Genomic DNA, 12,533 nt, shown 5'->3' on the forward strand with positions numbered 1-12,533 from the left:
TTGTTAATAATTGGTTTTCTCTTCATGAAATTGGTGACAATATGTAGGTGGGGATTAAGGATAAGTAACTCTAGGTGTACGCCCAGGTCTCTTACTCTCACATCTCAGTGAAGGACATTAAGCAGAAAAAGTATGTTAGTTAAGAGATGAAGAATACAAATAAGGAGAGAAATGAGCTGAGCAAACCAACTTTACTCCACTAAAAATTAATAAAATAATCTTAAAAAAAAAATAAACAGAAAAAAAAAAAGAAATGTGATCTGATATTCAAGGGAGCACATGAAGAAACTTATTTCTAGGGAATGTTCCTTGAAGGAACAGAGCAAAAAGCCAAGGCAAAAGCTCAAGGGAGCCTTGATATTAGAGAAGACCAGTATCTAGGTCTGGGAAGGAAAAGATTCAAAAGAAGTTTGGTATCTAGCACAAGAATTAGCTCAAAATTCATTTCATCAAAAGGTTTTTTAAACATGAGGATGAATAAATCAAAGAGTTGGTAATCAATTCCATTCAATACAACTTGCATTTCTTTTCTGATTTGTATTTCTCTTAAGAGACCAGCGACTCCAAAATTCCAAGTCAAAAGTTACACTGCAGTTTTTAGAATATCTTTTTATCTTCAAGTTCTCCTAACAAGTTTTCCTTGATCTTTCTTATTTCCTTCACCCCACCGCACACTTTTGAACCCCTACTTTATTCAAGCCCAATCCACGCTCCCTCACCCCTTAAATGTGTCTTCATTTGCTTTTACAGGTTCGGTTTTTGCACTTAAAATTCAGCTTATCACAGAGACGTTTGTGAAAAATGGAACATGATCTTTACAAAGAAACTCGGAGAAACTCAACTGGCAGATCAGGTACTGAATAGCTGTTGTTGTGTAATGTATCTGCTCATCTACTTTCCATCAATCAATAGCTATTCCATGACGTCCGATTTTATTCTTTTACAGGCAATGGAAGATGCAGTAATTTGTATTTTGGGTAGATCTGTTGGGTGACCGGGTAGTTGGAGGCTTGGAAGTGCACAATGCTGAAATCAGGGAGATCCATTCAATGACTATTGAAACAGTCCAGATGAAACTATATAAACTAAGGCAGTAGAGTGAGAATATGAAGGAACTGATGAAACAAGTTGCTAAGACGGAATGATTAGGCTGTGACAGCAGCATATTGGAGGAAGGAAGAAGGAGGAATCTAAGATGGATTTTTTTTCTTTTTTAAAATTTTTTATTGAAATATAGTTGATTTACAATGTTGTGTTAGTTTCAGGTGTACAGTAAACCGATTCAACCATATGTATATATATGTATTATATATAATATATATATTATATATAATACATATATATATTCTTTTTTTATATTCTCTTCCATTATACATTATTACAAGATATTGAGTATAGTTCCCTGTGCTATACAGTAAATTCTTGTTGGTTATCTACTTTATATAGAGTAGTGTGTATATTTTAATCCCAAACTTCTAAGATTGATTTTTGCATTAAGCTATTGGAAAGATGGTGAGGCTCTTCACCAAGGTGGGGAATTATGGAGATAAAGCAATTTGCTGAGGGAAAAAAAAAATGCACATTTGTTGTTGTGTTTTTTAAACCAAGTTAGCACTTTCTGGATATCATTCGTATGAGATTAATAAATTCTGGATCCCAAGTAAGCTGTAGCCACTATATTTTACTCTAGATTTGTGAGTCAACACACTATGCGAGGGTTAAAGCTACGGGATACAATTATAGCCCTAAGGAGTATATATGGAATGATAGGAAACAAGAGGCTGGAGAATAACACTCTGAACTCTTTAAGGCCAGGGATCATTTCTGTATTCATATGTGTATATCTAGAGTGTAGAACAATACACAGAATGTACTAATTATTTAGAATTGGCTTGTGGAAGGAAGAAAGTACATGACTTCCTTTTCAGGGATCAGATCACCAAAAGAAAGTAATATAGACTCCTCTTTATCTCCAGCAAGTCTCTCTGGCTGTAGACCCTGGAGTTCTTATTTTTGTATCTTCTCATGACCCCCAGTGGGTTCACTAGAATAATCTGCCTGGACCCTGATCTTGTTTTTATGACGGCAATACTAAGCCTTTCTGAAAGGGGGCAGTGTTTTATGACTTCTGGACTGAAACTGTTTTTCTTTTCTCCCATAGGAGGGGAAAAGTGTCCCAGAAAAGAATATATGGATGGGGGTGGGGTGGGGAGTGTCAGTCACTTTGTCTTGTGAACTGTGGTATGAGCCCTTATGGGAATCATAGTGTAGGGAAGATGGGATATTGAGCAGTTAGCAGATATGGGTCACTGATCTGGGTATTAAGGATTCGTGATCAGCAGGAATGGGCAAGTGTCTATGGTAAGAGAGTTTGGCAAGTTCTCAAAGTCAGTGGGGGATGTGGAGTAAAAAGAGTCTCAGGATTGGTGATTCTCTTCCTGTGTCCTCACATTACTTTTATTACTGAAAACTTGGTTATTGTGCTACAGAAATTGCAGTCTGAGCCATATTCTGCCTGTCGATCTCATCACTGGGAGTGTTTTGACTCACTTGCCTCTTCAAATTCTGAATCCATTCTGGGAGTTGTGGCATTATGACCCATGCTTTCCATCACTGTAGAAGGAAGAACCCAAGTCTTGCCCTCAGGCCATGTAATACCCATACCCTAGATCATGGAATTTCTAGAGTTTTTCCATACTTAGTCACTCAAAAGCCTCTCCTGTGGGGTTAATGTCAGGTTAGATTGTCCTTCTCTGACTTCTTTTAGCTCTTTCTATACTCACCTTCATGTCCTCTATGAAGCCTTGGCTTAATTGAGGAGGCAAAGAGTCTGTTCCTTTGAACTGTAGGAAAGACTCAAGACAAATTGAACTCTAGGTACTGAGAGTTGTACTGCACTTCAGCAAGATGTTCTGCACTTATTATATCCAAAGACTTCAAGAAGTAAAACTAGGACAGACTGGCATCTGATATAATAGTGTGTTATTATAATATATCAATTATCTCCTGAGTCAGACCTACAAGATAGTGGAGAAAGGGGTATCTCTTTTTAGGTAGGAAAGAGGCTGGGATCAGGAGCTACCTTCACTCTTAGGCAGTCAACCACATTCTCTCTTGTAGTCCCCCAACATCTCTAGTAAAAACCAGGAAACGTACTTGGAACAAGCACAGGGTAATGGCAATTTCAGGTCTGCACTTCATTGAACAAGCCCAGAGACACTGCTTTTTGCTGTGCAAATGTCCGGTTTGGTAGGTAGCTGGAAAGCCCATTTCTGTGAACAAACTCTCTACCATTTTTCTTTCTTCATGTTTGTGTAGTACATTTAATTTCACCAAAGACTTTCAAGCCATTATTCAATTTTCATGACAACCCAGGAAAATAAAATGGGCAGAGATTATCATCTTCTTTAAGAGATGATAGCTGAAGCATGAGCTCTAAGAAAAATAAAACAGAAGTCTAAATATGAGGCATCTACCATTCTAAATGAATTGGATTTACTTTAACATATTTTATTCATTAATTAATCTTTCTAACATTGGACTTCTAGTCCCATTCCCAGGGGTATAAATGAGGGCTAATTGGGACATGGCAGGAAACTGTACTTACCATCATTAGCCATAGGGAAATATAAATCAAAACCACAGTAAGATACCATGTCACACCCACTAAGAGGGCTAGAATTTAAAAAAAATATTAATAACAACAAATGTTATAGAGTATATGAAGAAATTGGGAGTTTCATACATGCAAGTAGAAATGTAATTTGGTATAGTCACTTTGGAAAACAGCCTGGCATGTTCCTCAGACAGATAAACGTAGTTACCATATGACTCAGCATTTCTACTCCTAGGTATAAACCCAAGAGAAATTAAAACATAATTCTACAAATACTTGTACATGAACGTTCACAGGAGCATTATTTATAACAGCTGCAAAGTAGAAATAATTCAAATGTCCTTCTACTTATGAATGGATAAACAAAATGTGGTATATCCTTACCGTGGCATATTATTCAGCTATCAAAAGGAATGAAGTACTGATACATGCAGCAACGTGCATGAACCTTGAAAACATGCAAAATGAAAGAAATCAGTCACAAAAGATCACACATTGTGTGATTCCATTTATTTCAAATGTCCAGAACTGGTAAATCTATAAAGAGAGAAAGTAGATTAGTGGTTGCCTAGGGCTAGGGGTGGGATGAGAGAAAAATGTTAATGATTGCTAAGGGGATACATTTTGTTGGGGGCAGGGGAGTAATGGTAATGTTCTAAAATGAATTGTTGTGATAGTAGCGCAGATCTATGAATATAATACCAAAAATATTGAATCATGCACTTGAAATAGGTGAATTGTATGGTATATAAATTGTATTTCAATAAAGTGCTAATTTAAATTTTAAAAAAGGGAGAAAAGAAACTGGACTTACCTCCTGCAGCAGAAAGAAATGTGGGCTGCTGGCCTCCCAACCTCTTCTTATCTCATGGCTGAATTCCTTTATCCAAGGGATTAATCCCTTTATCCAAGGCTTCAGGCCTCCCCCTCCCATCTCATTCAGCTTTCTGGGTCAGGGTCTGCTGGACAATGGCCTTTGCACAGCCACTTCATGGCCCGAGACCAGCTTTTCTATGTTTCTCCCCAAGCTTGGATTACACTTTAAACCTGCAAAATTCCCTACATGTCTCTACCCAACCCCAGCCAACTGCTGAAGTCTGGTGGGTGAGGTGAAACCTCTGAAGGGAAGATGAAGGCTGCCTGGCTTCACTCACCTATACTTGCACATGCAGAAAAGGACAGAAATTAAGGAAAGCTTCTGGGGGTGGGGAAGTGTCTTGAAGCAACAGGAGGAGCCAGAAACACCTCCTATAGAGCCAATTCAAATACATTCAGTCATTCCAAGTCTAGAACTCTGCAGCACCAATCAGAAAGTGGGAAGAGGAAGAAATGTGTGTCCTAAGCAAGAAAGAACTGTGTCAGGATTTTAAAGAACAGCAGGTACAACAGGCTTTAATAATACCAGAGGCCGGGCTTCCCTGGTGGCGCAGTGGTTGAGAGTCCGCCTGCCAATGCAGGAGACATGGGTTCGAGCTCTGGTCCTGGAAGATCCCACATGCCACGGAGCAAATAAACCTGTGCACCACAACTACTGAGCCTGCGCTCTAGAGCTTGGGAGCCACAACTACTGAAGCCCACTCTCGTAGAGCCCGTGCTCCACAACAAAAGAATCCACCACAATGAGAAGCCTGCACACCACAATGAAGAGTAGCCCGCACTCGCCGCAACTGAAGAAAGCCCACGTGCAGTAACGAAGACCCAATGCAGCCAAAGATTAATTAAGTTTTTAAAAAAGCATGTTGTAATCATCTCATCTTAAGAAAAAACAACAACAAAGCCTTTATTTCCCCATTTCCATGCAGCCATCTGTCTTTTCTCATTTACAGTACTCTTATTGGATTCACTTTCTCTCCTATGCATTTACTTTTTTTTTTTTTTTTTGTGGTACGCGGGCCTCTCAACAGTTGTGGCCTCTCCCGTTGAGGAGAACAGGCTCCGGACGCGCAGGCTCAGCGGCCATGGCTCACGGGGCCAGCCGCTCCACGGCACGTGAGATCTTCCCGGACCGGGGCACGAACCCGTGTCCCCTGCATCGGCAGGCGGACTCGCAACCACTGCGCCACCAGGGAAGCCCCCTATGCATTTACTTTTAAACCCACACCAATTAGGTTTTCTGTCCTCACCACTTTTCCAAATTGGCCTCATCGTGGCCCTCAATCTAACCTGTCTCTCTTGTTCAAATCCAGTGATCAGTTCTCCGTCCTCATCTTACTGACCTACCAGGATCACTTGACACAGTTGGTTACTCTCTCCTTTTTTTGAAACTGTTCTTCTTCATTTGGCTTCTTTCTCTCTCTAACTTCTTTTTCTGACTTAATGTTTTATTTCTTCTCAATTTCCTTTGCTGAATTCATCTAATCCTCCAGACTTCTAAATATTGTACTATCCATGACTCAGTTTTTTCTTACCTCTATCCTTTTACTATGCTCACTAATTGCACAGTTCTAAATACTCTGTTGATGCTGATGAACTCTAGACTCACAATGTTGAACTACCTTCCTACACTTTTATTTGGATGTGAAATAGACATCTTAAATATATGTAAAACTGAACTCAATTTTCCATTTAACAGCCTTATTTCCTGGTCATTTTTTTACCTCAACAAATAGCCAATCCATTCTTTGAATTTTTCTGGGGGATAATAATAATGGGAAAAAAAATAAAAAGTTTATTTCATCCTGAACCTCTCTTTCATACTCTAGATCCTACCCATTAGAAAGTCAATATGTTGAAATATAAATAAAGAATTCATGGCTAATGTTGAATCGGAGAGGAAACAGGAACATATGATGCCAGGAAGTGGCTCAACTGGTAGGTAGCTGAATTTGGGTTTTCATGGGCACACAAGGGATTAAGGAGCTTTTCTTAATTGTCCAATCCCAGTCTGAGTCTCCACATACCACAAAACAGCTGTGTGAAAGCAAAACTCTTGGCTTGAGAAGGAAGTGTCAGCCCAGGCCTCTCACTATGAAGAAGGCAATTGAGACAAAGGAAATAGAAGAGTTGAAGGGTTGGGGGAGATGAAGCCCCCAGGGATTCAGAACACCTTGGAGAAGTCTCAAAGGTCCATTGTATGAGGCTGTGATGTCGGTGCTGAGGTCACAGAGGAGACCTGATAGAGTGAGTTCTGGCTTAGAAGGCTTCCGTGGTGGCTGTTCAGCAAGATGAGGGCAGTTTTGAGCCTTGTATAAGAGGAAGGACGGGGCCACAGCTGATTGGTATGTTTCCCCAAACTGGGCCCTTCATGCTGCCCTTGCCCCTTCACTCATCAACTGTAGACCTCTTTCCCAGGGCCTCAGGTTTCCCTCCCATGACCCCCGACATCTCTCAAACCCAAAATCCTCCCAAAGCATCCTATCCCAGGGACCTCATAACCCTTTCCATGTGGACCCTGCAGTCCCCCCACCCTGAGATCCCAGATCCTCTTCCTGTTCACCTTTCCTACTTTCACCACTGCCCAAAAGGCTGATCTCGGTCTCCCATCCCCATCCCCCTAGCTGTGTTCCCACAGACCTGGGCCTCCTGCTGCCCACCATGGCCAAAAGTGGAGAGGCCCTGCCGCAGGGCAGCCCGGTGCTGGTCCAGGATCCTCACCTCATCAAGGTGACAGTGAAGACGCCCAAGGACAAGGAGGATTTCTCAGTTACAGACACTTGCACCATCCAGCAGCTGAAGGAAGAGATATCCCAGCGTTTTAAGGCCCACCCTGATCAGCTGATCCTAATATTTGCTGGCAAAATCCTCAAGGACCCTGACTCACTGGCACAGTGTGGGGTCCGAGATGGCCTCACTGTCCACCTGGTCATCAAGATGCAGCGCCGTACTGTGGGCACTGAGTGCCCAGCTGCTTCGGTCCCTGTCCCAGCCCCAAGCCTTGGATCACTCCCTCAGCCAAGCTCCATTTACCCAGCAGACAGGCTACCCACCTTTAGCTTAGGTGTCCTCACAGGCCTCAATGGGCTAGGCCTGACCTCCGGTAGTTTCCCCGACCCGCCAAGCTCACTGATGTGGCAGGATATGTCTGTGCCTGAGTTTGTGGCTCAGATCATTGATGACTCCTTCATCCAGGGTCTGCTGTCCAACACAGGCCTGGTGCGCCAGCTGGTTCTTGACAACCCCCATATGCAGCAGCTGATCCAGCACAACCCTGAGATTGGGCACATTCTCAACAACCCTGAAATCATGCGGCAGACAATGGAGTTTCTGTGCAAACCTGCCATGATGCAAGAGATGATGCGTAGCCAGGACCGGGCACTCAGAAACCTGGAGAGCATCCCTGGTGGCTACAATGTGCTCCGTACCATGTATACAGATATCATGCACCCAATGCTTAATGCAGTGCAGGAGCAGTTTGGTGGCAATCCCTTTGCTACCACCACTACTGCTAATGCTACCACCAGTAGCTGCCAACCTTCAAGGATGGAGAACTGTGACCCTCTCCCCAACCCCTGGGCTTCCACGTTTGCAGGCTCAGCTGGTAGGAGAGGCAGGAGGCCTGGGGACCAGGATGTATCCGAGCTTAGAAACAGTGTTTGCAATATTCTAGGTAATATGAGGCTCTATGACTATCTCCAGCAATTACATGAGAGGCCCCTGTCCCTGAGAACCTATCTGCAGGGGATTGCATCTACCCTCAGCCCAAGCCAAGAACCACCATCACCACCAGGAAGCCAAGTTCCCCCAACTTCACCCTCATCCCAGGAACTTGAGTCAGGCCGGCCTCTCCCCAGGGAGTCAGTAGCAATCAAGGGGAAGCCCTCCTGCCCCGCATTCTTGAGATATCCCACAGAGAGCAGTGCTAGAAAAGCTGGAAGCCGAGATGGTGCAGGGAATGGCTCCACTGCCCACAGCACCAACATGCCTGATCTTGTCTCCAGGCTGGAGTGTGCTGCCAACAAGGCCCCATTTGTTCCTTCCCCACCTTCACCCACGGCAGTTACCGCTGGAACCCCTGAGCATGTCTGGCTGCCGCCACCAGCTTACCCAAGATCTCTGAGGCCAGCCAGAATGAATGAGGCCCCACAGTTGCAGGACGAAATGCGCTGGCAGCTGCCACTGCTGCTGCACCTTCAGGCAGCCATGGCAAACCCTCGTGCCATGCATGCCTTGCTGCAGATTGAGCAGGGTCTGCAGATCCTGGCTACTGAAGCCCCTCGCCTCCTCCTTTTGTTCATGCCTTGCCTAGCAGGGCTGGGAAGTACGGCAGGAAGTACAGAGCCTCGAGAGGGTGCCCTTATGCCTGCGGATCCTCCCCTAGCCCCAGGTCCTGAAGTTCCCTCAGCACAAGGCTCTGTGGAGCTGGGCCTCCATTCCATGCCCTTCCTCCAGATGTTGCAAGCCCTAGCTGGCGCCAATCCCCTGCAGCTGCAGCCCGAGACTCACTTCCGGGTGCAGCTAGAGCAATTGCGGGCCATGGGCTTTCTGAATCCTGAAGCCAATCTGCAGGCCCTCATTGCCACCGGAGGTGATGTAGATGCTGCTGTGAAGAAGCTGAGGCAGCTGTAGGAGCCCTAGTTGTTCAGACCGTATCTTTTCCTCTGTGCTTTTTCCCCCATATCCCCTACCTTAACACCCCCATTCTTGAATGCAGCTGCGCTATGATGCTCTTTACTGTGGAGACAATGTTGTTCCAGAGTCATTGGGAAGAATGAGAGCCAGGACAGGGTAGGGGTGCTGCGAGTGACCCAGCCATCCCTGCCACTGTACCATCGTGGGACCCCAGTCTGAGCTCTGCTAATGCCTATCTTGAGATGCAATTACATCCAATCTTCCGTGTCATCTGCTGCCTGAGTCTGATTTTTTTGTGGTCTATGAGAAAAGCGGGGGGTGTATAGGAGAAGAGGTGGTGGTAAGAGCTGTCTCTGCATGGATGGGAGGGCTTGGATGGGAAACCAAAAGGTTTCAAGTTAGAAGATTCAGAGGCACGGGGAACAGAGGAGGGTGAGATGAAGACTGCAGCTTTCCTGGTGTCCTTCCAAAGGTCCCCCCAGATTTGGTGTCCTGTAGGAGCTGCCACCATGCACTCTGTGTTCTTTGGGGCTCTCTACCATCAGCCAGACTGAAAAGTGGGCACAGCTTCTTATTTTTACTGCCTCTGAGCATTATCCTACAGGTGGCTCTCACTTTTGGGATTTGATTCTGATCTGAGTGGATAGCAATAGAGCAAGAATCAGGCTGAGTTCTAAGATTCCCTGATCTCACCAGGTTTACAAAGTTACTGTCCCTGGTAGCCAGATTTATAGTTGATTCCACTGCCACGGACCCAGCTTGTTCTGGATTTTGTCTTTCTTGCAATATCTAGCTCAGAAATTGAGGACCTACCCTGTGCTCAGCATTCTGCTAGGGATTAGGAATTCAATGTGAGTAAAAGAGGCATGGTCCTGCCCTCATGAGTGTATGATGGTAGCTGGAACTGTTCAAACAGTACTAATTATATATAATCACAAACTATGATAAGTGCTATAAAAGATGGGGAACTGTGAAATAGCATAACAGAGGCTTGGTCTAGTCTGGGGAGAGAGGGAAGGGTTCTGTGAGCAGGTTCTCCAATCTAAAATCTGAAAAGTGGTAAGAATGAAGTAGGGAAAGATTCGAGAGGGGAGGGAAAAGTATTTCTGCAGAAGAACCATTATGTACAAAGGTGCTGAGGCAGGGTGTGCATAGCACACAGGAGATGCTCTCAGCATCTCAGACTAAATTCTCATTTGCACTCAGGGATGCTTCTCAATACCCATGTGCTTCTGGGGCAAAAGTGTTACAATTCATGAATCAAGTGAGTGAACCATGCCTTCCAGCAAATAAATGTGCCGGTGAGCTCACACAGGTAAACACGCTATGGAGTAATACACTAACACAAAATGCATATTCACCCTTTTTTTTTTTTTGTGGTACGCGGGCCTCTCACTGCTGTGGCCTCTCCCGTTGTGGAGCACAGGCTCCGGACGTGCAGGCTCAGCGGCCATGGCTCACGGGCCCAGCCGCTCTGCAGCATGTGGGATCTTCCCGGACCGGGGCACGAACCTGCGTCCCCTGCATCAACAGGCGGACTCTCAACCACTGCGCCACCAGGGAAGACCCATATTCACCCTTTAATACACCTTCACATGGGCACACTTTTGTGCACATGTATGAGCATACACACAAAACACAGTCTGTTAGAGTTTTATCACCGATGGGGGTATAAACAAGCAAAAATCTAATGCTGTATTCTTGTCAAGGAAAGAAAAGGGTCTTTGAAAGAGGATACCACTATAGTAAAAGTGGCCATGGTGTGTGTTTAAAAGTCAGAGACTCAGTGTTGGGGGTCCTTTTAGGGAGAAACAGGTTCTGCCTGGAATCTAGGTTACTTGGACCAACCTGTCTTTACCTTTTAGTTACCAGCACATGGCTTAGAGATGAAATGAGCTTTGGGGGCAACTTTCTCCCACTGTTTTATGTTTTAATCTCTAGGTGGAGCACAAGGCTTCAAACCTCCTTTTTATCCCCTCTTCACTCCCCATCAGTGAGGGAGTTCTTGTCCAGAGCAAATGAACTGTTGTTTACGTTGGGGCTAGGGGAAAGGCAGACGAAAGTCTTGCCTCTTCATTTCCTGCAACTAAGAAGGCTCTGGGACTGCTTCTGACCACTGAAGTTGTCTACTGTAATCTCTAATTTCAACGCTTGGAAGGCCAGGTAGGTCTGAGAAAAAATTCAGGGAAAGAAATGTTGCTTTTATTTACCTTTCATATGGGCTACGAAAAGCCTGAGTATTCATGTGACGTAAATTCCAGCTCACCAGGGCAGACAGTAGGTGGGAATCTGGGTCAAAAAGTCCTGGGTAGAGAGGAGAGTGCTCATTTATTGGATTGTTTTTGGGTCCTCTCCTATGGAGAGCCCTCAACTGTTGATTGTGCGTTTGGAATCTTTGCTCTTGCCTCATTGGAGACTGAACTCAACAGCTCCATGTTCAGCTCCGTGGTGGTGTCCAAAGGAAGGAGGTTCCTGGGGTGGGGAAGGTCACTGTCCTCCACCTAGCAGCTGATGTAGGACCTGGCACATGGGAAACATTCAATAAATGATTGAATAAATGAATGTTGAATGATGAATGGAGAAACAAGTGACCAAATGAGAAAGTGGTCGAGGAAGCTAGGTAGATATGAATCAAATAAACAATCTCAGAGGACCAGGGCTTCTGCCTGGGAAAATAAAGACTGTTGGAGTTTGGGGAGGAGATGGCTTCAGGCTGATGTTACTGAAATGGCAGGCCTCCAGAGGCGTCCCATTTACAGTCCCTCCTCTGACTCTCACACGACATCAGCAGTGGTCTCAGTCACATATCTGGGCCTTGAAAGGGCCCCACACTAGGGGATTGTGTGGATGGAAGAGAAGCAGAGTCATAGTTTTGGTCATATTGGGCCTAGTATGACCTTGCTCTTCCCAAAGAAAATGTACCCTTTCCTCAGACCAAGAGATTTTTTAGAAAGTCAGAGAGCAGTGAAGCTTGAAAAGCTGATTTGCATCACAAATAGCCAGCCGGGTAGCTGGATAGCAATTTAAGAGAAAGGTGTTATCCAAAGACCAGAAAGTGCTTTTATGCATCTGTGTTCTTTATGTTTTAAAGATGTTCCCCTAATATCTCTGTCATAAATACATGGGTACATTTTTTTCTAGATATTTTAGGGTTTCACTACTTACACTTAATTTTAAATAACAGTTAACATTATTGAGGCTTTCCTCTAGCCAGGCCCTGTTCCAAGCTGTTTACATCTGAATCCACGCAATTGTCCTTTAATGCAAGTATTATTATTCTTAACTTCAGATGAGGAAAACTGAGGCATAAAGAGAGAGGAAGTACTTTGCTTAAAGTTTTACAGCTCCTGCATAATAGAGCCAGGATTTGAAATTAGTGAACTTCCAGAGTCTACACTCTTAACTGCTG

At 44.4% G+C, this 12,533-nt stretch overlaps 1 protein-coding gene across 1 annotated transcript; it reads left to right on the top strand.

Moving 5' to 3' along the window:
• The first annotated feature begins 6,729 nt into the window (after positions 1 to 6,729).
• On the top strand, positions 6,730 to 9,394 carry UBQLN3 (ubiquilin 3). Its single transcript, XM_049712844.1, has 2 exons — positions 6,730 to 6,834; positions 7,114 to 9,394. Exon 2 carries the CDS (start codon positions 7,151 to 7,153, stop codon positions 9,119 to 9,121), a length of 1,971 nt encoding a protein of 656 aa, XP_049568801.1. The 5' UTR covers positions 6,730 to 6,834; positions 7,114 to 7,150; the 3' UTR covers positions 9,122 to 9,394.
• Positions 9,395 to 12,533: the final 3,139 nt, after the last annotated feature.

Source organism: Orcinus orca, chromosome 8 (genome assembly GCF_937001465.1).
Source record: "Orcinus orca chromosome 8, mOrcOrc1.1, whole genome shotgun sequence".
NCBI lineage: Eukaryota > Metazoa > Chordata > Mammalia > Artiodactyla > Delphinidae > Orcinus > Orcinus orca.

What these genes read in the sequence shown, in the direction of transcription:
- UBQLN3 (XM_049712844.1), top strand. Translation starts at nt 7,151, where the DNA reads ATGGCCAAAAGTGGAGAGGCCCTGCCGCAGGGCAGCCCGGTGCTGGTC.